We start from the raw sequence: 17,847 nt of genomic DNA, 5'->3' as shown, positions 1-17,847 counted from the left end.
AACAGTCTGTAAAAAAATAGCCTAAAATGTCTGTCCACAAAGTCATAAATTCAAAATTTAAGCCAGCCATAAAATGCAGAAACATTGAGTTAATTTCAAGATCCATGTAATAATGAAGCTAAATACAAGCATTGATACTGGACAGAGGCTAGGTATAGACATTCAAAAAGCCTGAGCCAGAATCAATCTAAGTTATGTGGTTTTTTGTAAGCAGTGTAGTTTAGATTGGTAGTGAACAGAACACACATTCACCCCTTAGTGTAAAGGGAAGGGGGCCCAAAATCTTAGACCAGGTTCTGCTATTTTTAAACCAGTCTGTGTGCACTGAACTTCTGTTCTGTTTTGGGTATAGACTAGATTTCAATAATTTGTACCAGTAAAAGTGTAATGTTTGTACCAAAGAGAGCAGAGAATGACCACCAGGTATTTAAGCAGAAGCCAGCCCCCCTTACAGAGGTGTGTCCATGGCTTGCTGCAGTCACACATCCCAATGTAGCTCAGCTCTTCCTGAATGAACCCAACAGACAAGCTGCCCTACCATGAAACAGAGCCCTCCTGTGTTGACACACACTACTGGGGCCCATACTCCCTGGGACACTTCCTGATGGACACTCTTTCACCTGCATCCAAGTGCAGAGGGACCTGTGAGGAGGGGCAGCAGGGCAGGGTTAGCTGCCCCAACATGTGGCCTCTGTCCCCCGGATGGCACTGGTCTGGAGGTGGACCAGTGGACCAAATTTACTGTGGAATAAGCTTCTAAGTAGTTATGTGTTGGGAATGGTACTGCTAGACTCTGCAGAAGAACTGCAGAGTTTTAATACTTGACCAGCAAAACTACTGGTGGCCTAAGAGCCTACCAGAGAGACATATAGAGGAATTAATAATACCTGTGCCATACAGTCTATACACACACACACACACACACACACACACACACACACACACACACAAATGCATACGTAAGTGTATGCTTATAAATGTGATCAAATAAAAATGGATTGTGTCTACATATCTATACCTATGTAAATTATATATTTATATTGTTGCAACATAAAGAAATACATTATACTATATAAATTATCTATACTTAAAATTAATTTATACAGGGAGAGTATCAATTTTAATCAATTCAAGTATTCGATATTATAGGTATTATATAGGGGTATACTTGCATATACTTACAGAACCCATTTTAATTCAATTTGGTTATACTACGGTTCAATCTCTGATCATGTCTATTAAATGTATACTGTCTATATGGGTGCATATGAATAAACGCAGCCCATTTTTATGATAGGGATTGTTCTACAAGAGAGGGAAAGAGTCCTGCCCAGCATAAGCACTGACTTTTATTTTTGCTGGGGTAGGCCTAAGATGATGCTCAGAGCAGAGCTGAGCAGAGCATGTCAGGGGCAGGGGGTGGATATAAGCGGCCTGCTACAGGTTCCCTGCCCTGCAGCCCTGCACCTGGGAGCCCATGCCAGCCATGCTGCCATGCCAAAGCAACCCCTGGCCACCTGGTGGCAGCAGGGGGAACAACTCTGCATTGCCACTGCTGCTGGCACCTCTGCTTCTGCCAGGCAGGCAAAGTGCAGCTGGCATAGGACTCCTGGAAGGTTGGTAGCAAGGCAGGGAGCCTCAAGCCCACATCAGGAAGCCTGCATCTGCCCCCAACCTGTGCATGAATCTGGGGGGGGGGCATGTGCCTCTCCATCTCCCATCTCCAGGAGTGCGCACAGCAACAGGGAGCTGACCCTGACTCCTGCCCCCTGGACAAGCTGATCATGGCTCTGTCCCACTTCCTACCCCAGCCATGGGCCCCAGGCACTGCCCTGGCTGGGCAGTGACTCCAAGCCCAGGCTCTGACACACCCCTCCCTCACCATGGGGTCCTCAATCTGCCCACTCCCCCATAGACTTACCTGCAGGCAGCTGAAGGAGCTGCTCTCCATCGCTGTCTGGGGCTGTATTCCTGGCCATGTGAATGTGTGCATGTGCACACATAGATGTAGCACCCCCTGCGTCCCTTTCCCCCCATTCCCTTGCAGGCTGGAACTCTGCCAGTTTGCAAGGGGAAACCCACCATTTCCTGCATTTTCCACTATGAATGGAAAACCCAGATCCTTATATGATACTGGGAATCCAGGACAAATGCTGTCCTGGAGTCATGCAGCCAGAACTAGGACTTGATTCTCCTGTCCTGCCCAATTAGGGATGCATAGTCACCCTATGCCTCTTCCTGAGGGGTGCCAGGGCCCTCAGGCCCCCCAGGTACTTAGTACCAATGCTGCCCAGGGTTTTTATGGGGATCAGTGTTACCAACCCAAGAACAATATTTTTATTGAAAGTTTTTTACTGACAACCAAACTTTCTTTCTTTCTTTCTTTTTTTACCATGTTTAATGTTAAACCCCTAAATTTGACCCCAGTCCTTCTAACTGGAACTTGACAGAAAGGCAGGGAGTTATATTTATTATATTTACATTATGTAAAGACTATATCAGTAAAAAAGTGTGAGTAAAATGTTTTATTGTCAGTAACAAGTCTGCAGATTGTCAATAAAAAAAATGTTTTTGGTTGGCAACCCTGGCATAGAGAAAGTCATAGACGTGATTTTGACTCTCTTGTGGAAACAGATACCCTTGGGCAGTAGGAAGAAGCAGTTTTTGAGTTTCACCAAGCCCATATACAAAATGGTTACTAGATTTTCTGCAGGGTGCACAAAGATCCTAGAAAATATTTCTGCTGCTTTCTCTACAACTATCTCACACTGAACTACAACTAAAGATAATTTGATCCATAGGGTTTTAATGTGGTAACAGAGCAACTGTTATAGAGTGAGCCTGTTGCATTTCATTCCTTGGCCTAGAAGAGGGAGTAATATAATATTCCCCATTATAAAATTCAGAAAGACACATTCACCTTGAAACTGCACTTCTAGCTATTGCTGTATTTTAGCTTGTACATATACATTTTGGCTTTTAGATTTTAAGCAGCAAATTCTTAAAGTATACTCATTTTTATGACATGAATCATGACATTTAATTTTCTTCATCAACATTAGTAGGTATTTGTTTATAATAATGGGCCAGAGCTTATCTAGCACTAGACAAATTTTATATTACAAAATGATTGCTGAGCTTAGGAAGGTGTATTCATTTGCATTTAAATTCTCTTTCAAAGCAGTGAAATTCTGCCACCCTCTGGACGGTAACCAAACTGAGACATTTCTTACAGGCAGCCTCAAAGGATACTGGAAAAATACCATCTGCTGATAAATAGTCATTGCTTTTTATTAAACACATTTTTAAATTTAAGTTTTAGGCTGCATAAATGTTAATAGTTGTTATTAAACCACAAATAAAACAATTATTCTACAGCTATCTCACTAGTGATATCTAGTCAAGCTCTTCAAATTGTTCAATTCTTAATCTTTCCTAGCAGTCACTTTACTGTTTACATTTATGTCTGCTACCAACTTATGAATTTCTATCTCCTTGGTTTAAAAGGCTTATTTGCCAATCAGTGAAGAGTCCTACACTGTTAGCAGTGTTAATGATGAATCCATTCAATTAATATGTATAAAAACATAATTCAATGGCAAAGAGAAAGAGAGAGATTTGTGTTTTGGTTGAACAAAATTAACTATAAAGGCATGATTAGGGAAACTTATTTCTTGCCACTCTCCATTCATTTAGCAAGCAGCACTTAATACAAATGAAATTCACAATGAATGCATTTATGTGATCATATGAAATAGTAAAGGTCTGAAAATTAAGAATTTTAAATTGTGTTTCCAGGAATAGTTAAAGGTTGCAGAACAATGAATTGCACAGTACCTTGTTTTGGTTATGGAGCCTAACTGTTGTTGTGCTTGGATGAGATCAGCCAGCTGTTTTTGCAAAGACATATCCTTACCATGGGCTTGTTTAATAAACGGGTGCTCTAAAAGGTGGGTGACTGAAGGACGGTTTTCAAAATCCTTAATAAGACACCTGTGAAGCAGAGCAAAAGTGTTATGCATACAGTAAATGTTTTAGTTATAAAATCATTTCCTTTTAACTGAACATTACACTGTTGGCATATTGTTTGGCAGCTACTGTAATGTAGAGCAGGTTTCCCCCCCAATGAATTGGGCTTACTAAATGTACAAAGGGACCACATTTACTATTCATTTGCACTGGAATAAGTCTAGAATAACATTATATAATTCAGTGGAGTTCCTCCACATTTATATTAATGTAACTGAACAGAACCTGGGTCAACAAATATATTTCACTTTTGCAAAAAGACAAATGGTATACATTTAAGATATAATTTTAATAATGGCTGAAGTATCCATGAAAACTATTTTTTATCTAAGAGCTATGAGCATATTTCTGTAGTTCTTCCTAGTTCCTTACATATATCCCAATGGGCATTTTAATTGACAAAGTGCGTGGGATTTAACCTGTTAAAATAAGTCAGCCATCATGAATCAAAACAGTTTGATTTTATTTAATAGACAAGTAATATTTCAAGGGGCTATCATACTGAGTTTCTAGGTGCTAATATAAGAACTTGAGTAAATCAGCAAATCTACTTGATTTAGATTAGAAAATAAAAAAGAAGAAGAAGAAGAGAGAGAGACAGATTTCAATGCAAACCCAGATGTAAAAGTTCAGTGTCAGAGAAGGGGGAGCAGATGATTTAAGAATAAGCTGATAGATCCCATTCAATTAGCACATAATAAGATTTAACTAGCAAATACGATAACAAATAAAGATCTAAGCATCTAGGAAGACATGATTAAGAGTATAATTCAATTCCATTAAAGCTGGAAAATAGAAAATTGCTGTTAAAAAACCGGACTTTTTCACAAGCATCCTTTAAATCCTCTGTCCATTAATTTATTCTATTTGCCTTATATCAATATGATACTGACGTCATTTGCATATCAGAACAAGAAAAATTGCAACTCAGTATAAGTGACTCTCCACCATATAGCTGTCAGTTTCAGGAATTTGACGTAAACTCAGTCCAAGGTGGGTTTTTCTGAAGCGATGTTTTCAAATTAAAATGTTTTATACTTAGCTTTGTATTATTTGATAATTATGAAGCAATTACTTCATATATACAGTTAAAGAAGATTTTGCTTGGAAAACTTGACCAGGATACACCTTTACACAAAAAGAACAGTGATCCTAATACTTTTTACAGTACTTGACACTCTATCAATAGCAAACTTCAGATTTTAAATTATACCTAAAATATAGTACATTTTAGTAAATTCTGAAATGACAAAACACACTAGAAGTTTATGAAAGTTCAGCCTCACCTTGAATATTTTTTTGGAGTCTAAAGCCAGGCTCCTAAAATAATCCTGTCTTTCAAAATAAAGTTAATAGTTGTGGTCCTTCCAAACCATTTCATAGCCCCTTCTTGCTGACCCATCATCCAATCCAGAAAAGACAGTCTGTAAAATGGTCTTCCAATTTTGCAACTGGTTTAAAGAACATTGCTATCTGTTACAACTGGAGCTTCCTGCTAGAAAAAAAAACTCAACCAACAAAACCTACATTATCTCTATTCTTCTGACTGCATGGTTATAAATAACAGTTCTGCCCTCCCATGAAAAGAAATCCATCATTTGGCTTTACAGGTTCTCAGGTTGGTGTGTGTGTGTGTGGCGGGGGGAGTTGGCTGCTTTGTTTCTTGTTCTTCAGGATGTTTAAAAGTCAATGCACCCATATTGTTATGTCATCCTTTGCTTAAATTTATGCCCTTCTCTATAGAAACAGATAATGAGTATATGTATGAGTATATTATAAGAAGAGATATCACTAAACACTATTAATTATGAGAGAAAAAAACAAAACTACCAAATATACAAAATCATGTATTGTTTAGTTAATAAAATTAGTGATTTAGGTGTCTAAAATGGGGATATAAAATTTATAGTGAACACATATTTGACTTCTACCACCTTAGTAGTATGATGCAATATGATACAATATGGTATGATAGCATACATGATAAATGGCACAAGACACCTCATCCATGGTATAATGGAATAAACCATGTATGTGAATTTGTGTAGAGTATATACATATATCTTTATTTATACTTACATACATACATAAACTAATAGATAAGAAATTGTATTTTGATATAACTAATAATATCATATGCAAGGACAGCATCCAAATGTTCTTAAGAAAGTAAAAAAAATAAAGATTAGTACAAAACTTGTTCAAGAAATTAGAGTTCCACATAGAAAACAAAGTACTGTTAAAAGTACAAATAATGTGGAAGCATTTCAGCTTGTAGTATTGAAGACATTAGGACAAATTTTATTCTCAGTTACACCTGGAGAGTCTGCAGAAACCTTATGGACTATATCGAGAACCTCTACTAGGAGTATTTAGATATTAAGGTAGCCAATGGCTAAAACATCCAGCAGTCCATACTCCTACATGTAGTATATTACAAAATTACCTACTTAATTACAAAATCATTACTGCAGTTTTGTCAAGAAAACAATAATAAATGTTACAGAAATACAGTAAAAAATATTGGAAGCCAGTTTTGTTCTCATTTTTTTTTGTAGTTCAACTAAACAACATATAGTGAGCCCTTCTGGACATAAAAGTTGCCATGATGGAATCGCACTGAGGCCAATTCTCAGTGGTGAGACCTGAAAGTCATAGCAGGAATGCCAGACATGTTTTGGTGATGCCAATTCATCCTCATAAACGTCCACTTCCTAAAGAATATGTTTCTAAAATAAATGCAGGTGAAATTGTAGCCCCACCAAAATCAAGGGGAGGTTTGAAATCCTGCTACTCAGACCACAATTTTATTGTTCATGTTCAAGGCCCAATCTTAGACAAGACTTAGCCTGAAGCACCAGGATCCCCTTAATTTCTGACACACAAGAGACAGAGCTACTGTCAGAGCCTCCTAGAGGCTGATCTGCAAAAGGTCCCCTGTAGGAAGTGATCCAAAATGACAGCTGAAGCAGTACAAACATAGGATGATCAAGGACATATTTTTGCTTTCTCATGAGCTTTGCCCTTGTTTTCCAAAGTCAGTAGGACTTACCTACTAGAACAATAGTGCTCAACCTTTTTAGCCAATGGGCCAGATGAGCATTGCCTGATCCCTCCGTGGGCCAGATCCAGTGGGGCCCCATCCAGCTGTGCAGTGGGGGAGAGGGGCAGCCTGGCCCCAATCCAGCTGCACGGTGAAAGAGGGCTTGGACCAGCCAGCCCCAATATGGTGCTGCAGGGGGGAAGAGGGCATGGTCCAGCACTGCTGAAGGAAGGGGGCATTGCCCGGCACTGTGAGCAGAAGAGGGGGGACATAACCCAGCCCTGAGAGGAGAAGGGGGCATAGCCCAGGCCCAACCCAACAGACCGGAGAGAAGGAAGTGTGACCTGGCTCCGACATGGCAACCAAAGCCTGCTGCAGTACAAAGGGCACTGGTAGACAAAAAATGAAAGCACAACATCTGGGGGACACTGGGGGAAATTTTAGGGAAACAGCTATGAGAAAAGGTCATGATGTAAAGTGATTGGGGAAGGTCATAACACTTACAGGCTTGGAATAAATATCTACATTTAGTATGAATTCTTGAGAGTGAAATCTTTTCTCCCTCTCCTTTTTCTTTTTGTTGCTTATTTAAAATGTAAGCATCTTAAAATTGGAATTTATGGCATTGTAGGCCACAAGTTTTGTAAAGAAATGAAGTTGAAGCTTGTGCAAAGATGGGGGGTTTCCTGGGAGTCCTTGTTGGGGGGGAGGGGGTTATAAGAGAGACCAAATGTAAGCAGCTGCTGTTCTTGCTAAACTATATGGAAGCAGCTTCCTAAAAGATTAAGATAGTTGCCTTCTTGTTAATATTTTAATATTCAATACAAATTCAATTTAATTTAGCATGCTTTGCATATTTTGGCACTATATTAATATTTATACAGCAACAGGCAGCTCAAAAGAAAGAAAGTTATTAATTGATTTGGTCCTTTGTTTCAGTGCTGGGCTGTTACCCAGAGTGACAAAAAGCAGTGAAACCAATAGTAGCTGTAATTATTAACCTTCTGTGCAGCCTACTGTTCAACTTTGTAACTTATATAGAAGTTCTTCATGCTGTTTTTCCATATGTCCCATTCATTCTCTACTAACACTCAAATGCTCTCAATCATAGGCATTGTAATAAATTTGTGGACATCTAGGATTTCACCTGAATTACAAATAAAGCTACATCAACTCATAGCAGAATAGAGCTGATGAGTCAGTTGATCAGTCTAGAAGTGTCCACAGATCCTTGTCCTAAATAAAAGGAAAAATTCAGCAAGTTAGCAAGAAGATGGATTATTTTTCATTATCTTTCACCACCCAAAAGAGGTATGGACCTATTTCAAAGGCGGGGTCTCCAAGGTACCTCTGAGATTCATCTTGCATGATACAACTAAACTCTATCAGGGTTGCAGAGTGGTTTCAATATATTGGTTTCTTCTCTGTATATTCAGTTCACAGTCAATAGATCTTTTCTACAGAGCAGAATGAGAGCTTTTGGCATCAATGAGTACTTTGTTCTCTTTGCATGATGTAGAATTGGTTAGTTAGACAGCTTACAAGAAAGGGGCATTTTCATATGTCAACTAGACATGCAGATTTTGGTAAAATTGTTGTACCCTCAGAGTGAAATATTTGGAGTTTTTTGACAAAAAATAGGACTTTACTACTTGGCAGTCCCAGGAACATGTACTCTTCCAGTATCTCCTCTACTTTAGAATAATGACTGCAGTATGTGTATGCATGCTGCACACAAACTGTGGTTACTGCTAATGTATGTGTTACATGTTCCTTAGTTATTATTAGGTCTAAAACAACAGTTCTTGGGACTCCTCCTCTGTGTTTAGTGGAAGAGGAAGTGACAGACTGCCAGAGTCACTCCCAACATTTAATAATGTAGCTGTTTCTTAAGCTGGCAGCCAGCACTGACACTCTTTTTCTTCAAAAGAATTTTATTAAATGTCTAGTACCTAAGTCTGCCTGACCAGAGCAGCAGGAGAGGCTAGTGAAGTGGTTACATGCTCCTGTGCTCCTGTGAAGAGTATGTGACAGCAGAATCCCATTTCCTCATTGGGGAGTTACCCCTTCTTATTGAGCTAAAGCTTGTGTGAAGCTGAGCAATCTTGTAGATAAGAAACAGTAATCTCCTCCGAAATTCACTGTGAGACAGTGGAAAAGCATGTGGAAAAATGAAGAGTAAAGGCTGCTTGAGTGCAAGGATTCCAAACCTAACCTATGCATTCATACCTGCAATATCCAGGAAAAATCAAGCAGAAGCAGTAGCACACATGCCTTTGATAGCCACAAACATTTACATTTAAAAGATGAATATCTACCACTTTCTTGGCTAAAATCCTAGACTTCTTAACTGACAGTGGAAGTCTTGCAAAGTCTTGCACTGTTCATGTAGTTTGGTTGTGCTAACATTCTCACAAGCTGCTTCCCAAAATGCTTTCTTTTTCATGTTTTTTAAAAGACAGTAGATCAAAGGCAGCAGTGGGTCAACCACAGCACTGCCTATCTTATTGCTTGGTGCAAGTCAAAATACGTATTGCATTACTGAAAAGATGTTTGAAAAGTTCTAGTCACAAAAAGAACTACTTCTGAGATAAAAAGATTTAAAATAAAATATCTACTGATATCCATTGGACCATTTAGTTAGAGCCAATTTAGATATTACTTATAGTAACTATGTCCCAACAAACATCCACAGTACTCTAAATGCAAGTAAAAACAATAAGCCTACGGCCTCTGCAAATTAATTCAATTTGTTTGGCCCATGGAACTTCTAAATGAAAATCCAGGCAATGAGACTCATATTTTGCATTGTACAAATTGGTTAGAAAATCTATTACAAGATATGTTCCATGTAAGGTATGCTGAAATTATAGTCATATTTGGTCTGTGTGGCTATAGAATAACAAGAGGGATAAATAAGTAGAGGTTGAAAAGGAAACAAACATTGTACATTATTGGCCTTGATGAAAGTCAATCCATTATCTAATTTGAAATTCTAGTACCTTCCATCATGCTTTCTTAGCTGAAAATTAATTCTCAGAATTCATTAGTGTCACTACATTAAACATAGGTTGCATCCATTTGCTGCAATCTCACAGCCAGGCTCCCAAGCACCATTTCCATTCTGCCACAATTACAGGCAAAGATGAAGCATTTATTAGCAAGGAACAAGAACAGACACCCACATGCAGGCCTGTCTGAGACAGCCTCTAAAAATTCACTGGCTGCTTGCATGTGGACGATAACATTGTTGGAATTGCTGTGTCTCAACAATGTAAACTGCCGTTTTGCAAGTAGCGAATCAGATGACTGAAAGGGGGAGCTATTTATCAGCATTTGTGAACAAATATTTACTAATGAATAAATTGAATGAAATAGATTTTATAAGAACAGCTATGATGATCTGAAAATTTGGAAACTCAGAAACAGAAAACAGTTCCTTGTGCCACTTATTCTTGCTAAAGCTGATTAGACCAGCATTAGTGTTTCTTTTAGAAATTCTTCTTCACCAGAGCAATTACAATCCCCCCAATTTTAAAAAAATGTAGCATCTCTGTCCCTCGTAACTTGTGTTAGGATAATCCTTAAGTATATTGCATTTTTGTCCAGCATTTCACTTTTTAAAATTTATTCTTAGAATCCCACATTTCTTACATTTTATCCCCTATTAATGATGATGACTTCCTAATCAAGTCTAACCACACAGCCCAAATATCAAACCAAAAGCGTAGTCACTATTCATTGGAGAGGCACGTAGGGTTTTATGACTCTATGCACAGGGTGAATAGATGTAACTTACAGTAACATTAACAGGCATTATGACCCTATAAATGAAATAATATACCCCCAAGAGCATTTTAATCTCAAATTGCCATTTTTTTCACATATACAAAAGTGGTCTTATATCTTCCAGCAAAGGTAGCTTTAATTAGATTCAGTGATTGACAAAGAAAGATCAAAAGTACGATTTCCAAAAGCAGAAGTTTAACTAGGGGTATGTGAACAGGGCACCAGTTCCAGGTCCTGACTTGTGTCCCATCCTGGTAAAATGTGTCCCATCTTGAAGTACTTCCGATCCACTTCTGGGTCTGCTGAGGAGCACGCTGGGGAGCATGCTGGGCACCCCCCCCTTGCTCCCCCCCCTCACCCTCCAGTTTGGCAATCAGCTGCAGGCGGACTCCGGGTGCCCTCCCCAGACCCAGGAGACACCAGTCGCCAAACTAGGAGGGGCGCCCAGCACTCTCCCTGGCAGACCCAGAAGTGGACTGGAAGTGCTTCTGGTCCACTTCTGTGTGTGCTGGGGAGCCCCTGTGCTTCTGTGGGACACTCCATGCACCCCAGCACCACAGTGTTTATGAGCCCCTGCTACCTAGAGGTATATAGAAAAAACATTTAAAGCTGTCTTTATGTCCGACTCTCTGAATCTTTCCAAATCTCTCCGAATCAATTCGGAGGGTTCTGATTTGGTTCACAGAGATTAAAGGGTCCTCTGATTTGATTCGGATTTGGAGATTTGGCCACCAAATTGGGCCAAATCTCCACCAAATCAAATTGGGAACTGAAGTTTCGCACAGCCCTAGTGCCCAAATGTAGATGGCCATGAACTTGGGCCCTAGTGTTTCCTGAGTTGGGGAGGAGGGGTGCCCTTCACTGTGTCCCGGAGTTGGTTAACCAAGCTCACGGTGTCATGGTTGGGCGGCCGGGTGGTGGCTATTGGACACGGAACAGGCGGGATTTTTGGCGATGGAGTACTGAGCGGCACGGAAACGTGTGGTTTCTTAAACAAGTGGGATTTATTCGACTTACGCTTTTGAGGCGTAGGCAACGATCTTCAGTTACAGTAACAATGAACAAACAGAGGGGTCTGTCGGCTCACGGGGTTCACCAGCAAGCCCTTGCTATCTAGCTGGAGCTAGGGGCGGCTGCCTGCTGGCTAGTCCCAGAGCTGGTTGACAGCTTATAAAAGGATAAACACAAACGATAGGATGAACTGTAACTCGATGAGTCGTGACGCCATGTGGTCACGGAGAACCGGACCGGTCACGGTGGGCCGAGGGTATATGAACAGCTGGGATTAGCGGTGGTTGAGTCTGAGTGGCACACAAGCTTATGGTTCCAACCAAAGGGGTTTATTTAACTTACGCTTGGATGGCGTAGGCAATTTCTTCGGTTACAGTGTAAACAACAGAGGGGTCCGTTGGCCCACGGGGTTCTTAGGTGAGCCCTTGCTTTCTAACCCCAGAGGGCTAGGGGCGGCTGCTCAACCTAATAGTCCCAAGGCTGGTCAATGGCTCATAAACGGGACAGACAAACAACGGAACTGTAACAAAACAAAGTCCAACGTGGACGAAAGTGGCCTGCAAGCAATGCCAAAGTCAATGGAAAACAGTGCTGAGGTCGATGCCGGAACGATGGGACGGACAGATGGTTGAGGATGAAAGCTGAGGTCGGAAGCCATGGAATCAAGATAAGTTCGGTTTGAGATCAGAAGTCGTAGCCCTAGCCAGTGCCAGGTAGATCGAACGCCAGAAAATCAATAGGAACGGATCAGAAAATCGCTATAGGAGGAGACCGATAGGCCGCAGAGCCTAACTGAGGGACAGTCCCTGAGAGCCAGCCTCTGTCCTCAGTTCAGCGGGTCTCCCCCCGAGGGAGGGGCTCCTTAACCTTTTATAACAATTTGGTAGCCAATTGGACTGCTCCCCTCACAGAATTTTCTGGTCTGATTACGTCAGGCAGTCAGAGAACTGAGCATGTGCCTGACTGAGCTTTGTATCTAACTGAGCATGCGCATGGTGGAAAAGTAGGTCACGCTTGATTGACAGGCCCTCGGGTCACCCAGGGGGCACGTGCTGGGTGAGCCTTGGAATTTTCCACTCAAAGACTAAAGTGCACATGCTAGCTTTGACTCTTCTGTGTTGTCAGCACCCATAACTTAAGATTTTTCCATGACACAGTGCAAAAGAGATTCCACTGAATGTTATCAAAACTTGCTAAATATTTTTAATAAAAACAAGCATAAGTTCAGTAGGAACAGTCAAGACAAATATAGATCCTTTCACCTTTAAATTCCTAAAGCAAATATGACTGGATTTAGCAGGAAATGCGACCAAAAGTCATTACCAGCTGTGGGTTCCTCAGTGGACTATACGGAGTGAACGGATAGGTTCCATGCAGTTCCTGCTACACAGACATGTACAGTTTATCCCAACCACATCACACATGGAATGTTTCCACACATAATGGAATTATTTTCCTTCTTTTTTGAACATCTTAGGCAATCGTGTAACTAGGCCTGAGTGAGAGGAGCAACAGCTCTGGACTCTGACTATGAGGGGGTGCAAAAATCCCCCCCACCAAGAGTCTCTGCCATGCCAAGGGGGAGACTTGTACTGCCCTGCCCAGGCACAGGAGCCAGGCAGCGCAGCAGTGCCCCACGCAGTGAATCTGGGAAGCAGAGAGTAAATGAAACAAACAGAATGGTGCTCCCCATCCTGCAAGAGCCTTTCCTAGAGCAGACAAAACTATCTTTCCCTCCCCCGCACATTCTCTCCTTATCTACAGTGGTTGGCATATCCCGCTCCATTCAGTCTGGGCACTCAATGAACTTGCTATGCATCTGATATTAGGAGACAGACTGCATGTGAGTCGTTTTGTAGAAATCACCTGTTTGGACACTCTTACCCAATGATACCAAGCATAAGTGAAAACTAAATGGTGGCAACCTACCCCTCTTCCCTAACAGCTAATCAGTAGCTCTGCTTCCACTGATCTGAAGAGAATGAGTGTCAGCATTTGCCTGGCAGCTGGCATGGGGTAGAGACCCATTCCTTTTGCCCAGTAATGAACTGTTTATACATCCATCCATTGAGAATTATTTAAAGCAGGGGTGCTCAACCTCTGGTCCACAGCCAAATAAGGTTCATGTAACCATGGCATCTGGCCCACAGGGTTCCCCACAGGTTGGGAAATTTGGCTGTGGGAGAGAGGTGGCAAATAATACAGCCACCTTCCCTTGTTGCCAAATTCTCAAACCCTAAGCCCTGCAGCCAGTTGGAGCTGGCCATGCCCCTTTCCCTCTGTGTGGCTGGGTTGGGGCTGGGCCACGTCCCCTTCCCCCCACAGGGCCGGCCCATGTCCCCTTCACCTGCAGGGTCATGTTGGGCCTGGGCTATTCCTTCTCCCTGCATGGCTGAGTCAAGTCTCCTTGTCATGGGGCTGGGTTAGGGCTGTGCCACACCACCTTCCCCCCTACTGTGGGGCTGGGCTACCCCCAACCCCCTCTGCATGGCCAGGTGGGGCCCTATCATGGCTGCCCTGAGCACCAGATCAGGATTATCAGCTGGAACGAGCCTGGGCGCTGCCTATCCAGTCCGCCAAGGAAAAACTTGAGTACCACTGATTTGAAGCTGGAATGGGCTTCCAAGGGAGGTGGTGCTCTCCTCTACCTTGGGGGTCTTCAAGAGGAGACTGGACTGGCACCTAGCTGGGGTCACCTGACCCCAGCGCTCTTTCCTGCCTATGGGGTCAGACTCAATGACCTACTGAGGTCTCTTCTGACCCTAATATCTATGAATCTATGAATTGATCAATCTATGAATCTCAGGCAGCTGGATTACTGTAATCACTTTATTTCATGAAGAGAAATATCATCTTGCCATTTCCTTGTGCTCTTCTTCCATGCTTTCTATCTACCTGTTTTCCTCTGTAAGCATACTGCATACTGTTTAGAACAGGAACCATCTTGTAATTCTGTGTTTGTACAGCACCTAATGCATTGGGACCCTGCTTTCTAGGCTGTACAAAAGACCTCTTAGCAATACAATCATTTAAATAATAAATAATGAGTAAGGTGTGTTTTGTGGAAATAAAAGACACTCCATTCTCCACTGCTATCGATCCAGCCATTTTTTATGAGACCTACATCCATACAAAAATAGTTTTGTTTTTTCTTAAGATGAGGTGTCAAAACCCCGCTTAGCATTGCTTACTGATATTTTCCAGTACAGTGCCCCGTGCCTCAGTTCAGAATCTCCACTGACACATTCCAAACCTTTCAGAAAAGAAGAAATTCTTAAAGACAGTTCTTATTCTGATTTATTCTGATTAAGTCAACTATTTCGCCAACACTGAAGGGAAGGGAGCAAAACAAATCAGAACCTGGAAATGAAAAGAAAACTGCTTGAGAAAATTTCTGAATGGTTAAAACTTTCTATCCCCTGTTCTCCTTCTCCACACACATGCACAAACACACATACACAGCATCTGCTTCTCTAACTGCCCTTTCTTGTCTGTATTACAGGGAGCTCTGGCAGATGCTGGTCAGTCACATGTAGCAGGCAGGTGGTAGGGAACAGTTGCATCATGAATTATATTTGTGATAATGGTCCAATGATGGGTCTGTTTCTCCGAGGCCTCCCAGCCTCCTCTTCCCAATCCTGCCCATCCCCCACTACTGCAGGTTACTCCCATTTGAAAAATGAAAGAAAAACAGTGGCAGCTTTGCCTACAGCATTTCTGCTTTCAGTCCTGATTCAACAGGACATACAGGATATACAGTGTTATCTACAGAACTGCATATAGCTGTCCCTTTAGTAAAAAGCACACTCTGCGACTGAAGGTAATAGGTTAAATAGGTCTTGTGCCTCAAATGAGAACAACATGATAAATAACATCTTTTACTGTTCTCTCTGCTACAATCAGATATGGGGAGGAAGGACTGAATTTATGACACAACAGTCAATTATCATGTGCGTTAATATAAATTCCATTGCACGGAACACATATATACCTGTATTGATCTGCCTCTTGGTAGAAAATACTATAAATTACTAATCTTGCCTAACAATGAAAGAAATACACTAATACTAAAAAGTCACTGACACCTGTTTTCTTAATAAATCGTCTTTCAGCTGGATTTTTAGCACCAATCATCATGACATCCAATTAAAAATATATATATTTGAAAGCAACAACAAGCTGGGTCACATTGAAATTTCAAAGTAAGGTATAGAAAAGGCTTTACCTGATCTACAACATTTGGGGATGGCCTAATTCTGCTCTCTTTACAATCTACTGGGATTGTCATTGACAATAGAAGCCAAGTTAGAGCACAATAGGATGCTTTGGAAAAATCTCACATAACATCCCTTGTGATTATCATCTGCTGTGCAGTAAAGTCAGGACTAACCTTTTCTTCTCTTGGGGACAATATCTACTAAATGTCATCACCCTGCCCCACAGAATAATGGCCAGAACTGGCTTGCAAATCTCTACTATAAAATCAGTTGCTCGTTCTACTGACGGACTTCAGTTGCAAGATAGCCTTAAGTCTCAGTTAAGTAGTCCTGAAATGTGTTCACTTTATGACATCCAATGCCCCAAGTCACCGTGACACATATGTGATTCATGCCAGGTAATGCATACAGGATGCTAGAGTAGCTGCAAAGAAACCATATTCTGAACGTGAATATGAGTTTTTCATCAGAAGGGAAGGTGCTTCATAAGTGCTTTTTCCATCTTTCTGGGAAGGCCTCTTTTACCTTTGTCTTCTAGGGGGAAATTCAACAGATGTGAAATTTTAGCTCATGGAGATCAGTCATACTTGCTTGGCAATTAGGAATACACACACACAACTATACATTATTGTGCCAATTTATAATTAGGAAATATTTCCTAATAGTAATAGGTCTGCTCCCAATTCTGGAAGAACTGCATGCTTATATTTTCTAATTCCTCAGTATTTAGGAACTCTAATCTCTCAATATTTGGCTATTTCCCAGATAGCCCCTATGTTACCTGGGTATCACCAGAATTTAACACTATTCCTCTTATGGGCACAGGCCAAACATGACTTGCTTCTCTCTTGCATCTCTGTTGAGATTACCCCAGACTAAAAGGCAGCATGATATAGTGCAAGGGTAACAAAACGAGCCATTTTTGTGGGCCAGATCCAGACCATGGGACTCCCCTTGGGCCAGATCTAGACACAGCTGTAGCAGGAGTGGTGGCTGCTACCACTGCCACAGGAGTTAATGCAGGCATCATTCCCTCCCCTCCCCTCCCCAGTAGGGCTTCAATCCCCAAATTTTGAAGGTAGGTCCAACCCACTTCTTATTATGCCCCTGAATTCTGAGCCCTTTTGGGAGCTCCATGGGCCATAGGCTTGACACTCCTGGATTCTTGAAACTTGTATTCCATTCCCCACTCTGCCACTGCAGCTTTGGGCCAGTCCCTTCCATCCTTGTCTCAGTTTCTCCATCCAGGGATAATGAAGCTTGCCTCCTGTAAAGAGGATTGTATGATCTACTAATTAGTTTGGCATTATTATACATGCCTCTCTCATTGCCAGTGCAGTGCAAAGGGGAGGTTGCAATGTATCAGGCAGGATGTTCTGACTTATTAATTCATATTTCTTCACAATTTAAAACCATTACTTCTTGTACAATCACTTTTATAGTTAGTTTTTCTTTCATGCTTTCAAAAACCTACAGTGCACACAAAGTGGATCATCTATAATCTATGTTGGTAGTGTTAGAGCCTGTCCATTTGAGAATGACTGAAAACAAAACTACGGAAGAAAGAGGGTGCTTGTATATGTAACAGGTTTTTAGTCCAGGATTGCATTTTATGCCACCTAAATTGAAACAGCAAGTTTTTAATTGAAATGGTGAAATGTATTTTCTCTCACTGTATATACGTTATTGTCCTGGTAGCTGCAGGTGCCTGCTGAAGGCATAAGCAGTGAGGGGCCCAATCCTTTTTTTTTTTTTTTT

General features: G+C 41.2%; 1 protein-coding gene across 1 annotated transcript in view; it reads right to left on the bottom strand.

The window, feature by feature from the left end:
- The window catches only part of MYO3B (myosin IIIB), a 281,014-nt gene that overhangs the window by 140,397 nt on the left and 122,770 nt on the right, over positions 1–17,847 (bottom strand). The window contains exon 9 of the mRNA XM_019522847.1: positions 3,838–3,993. Within this exon, the coding sequence (XP_019378392.1) occupies positions 3,838–3,993 (156 nt within the window). The remainder of the gene's footprint in view (positions 1–3,837; positions 3,994–17,847) is intronic.

This window comes from Gavialis gangeticus, unplaced genomic scaffold (assembly GCF_001723915.1).
Source record: "Gavialis gangeticus isolate Ggan-Ray unplaced genomic scaffold, GavGan_comp1, whole genome shotgun sequence".
Classification (NCBI taxonomy): domain Eukaryota; kingdom Metazoa; phylum Chordata; order Crocodylia; family Gavialidae; genus Gavialis; species Gavialis gangeticus.
This window is presented reverse-complemented; position numbering and strand designations above follow the sequence as displayed.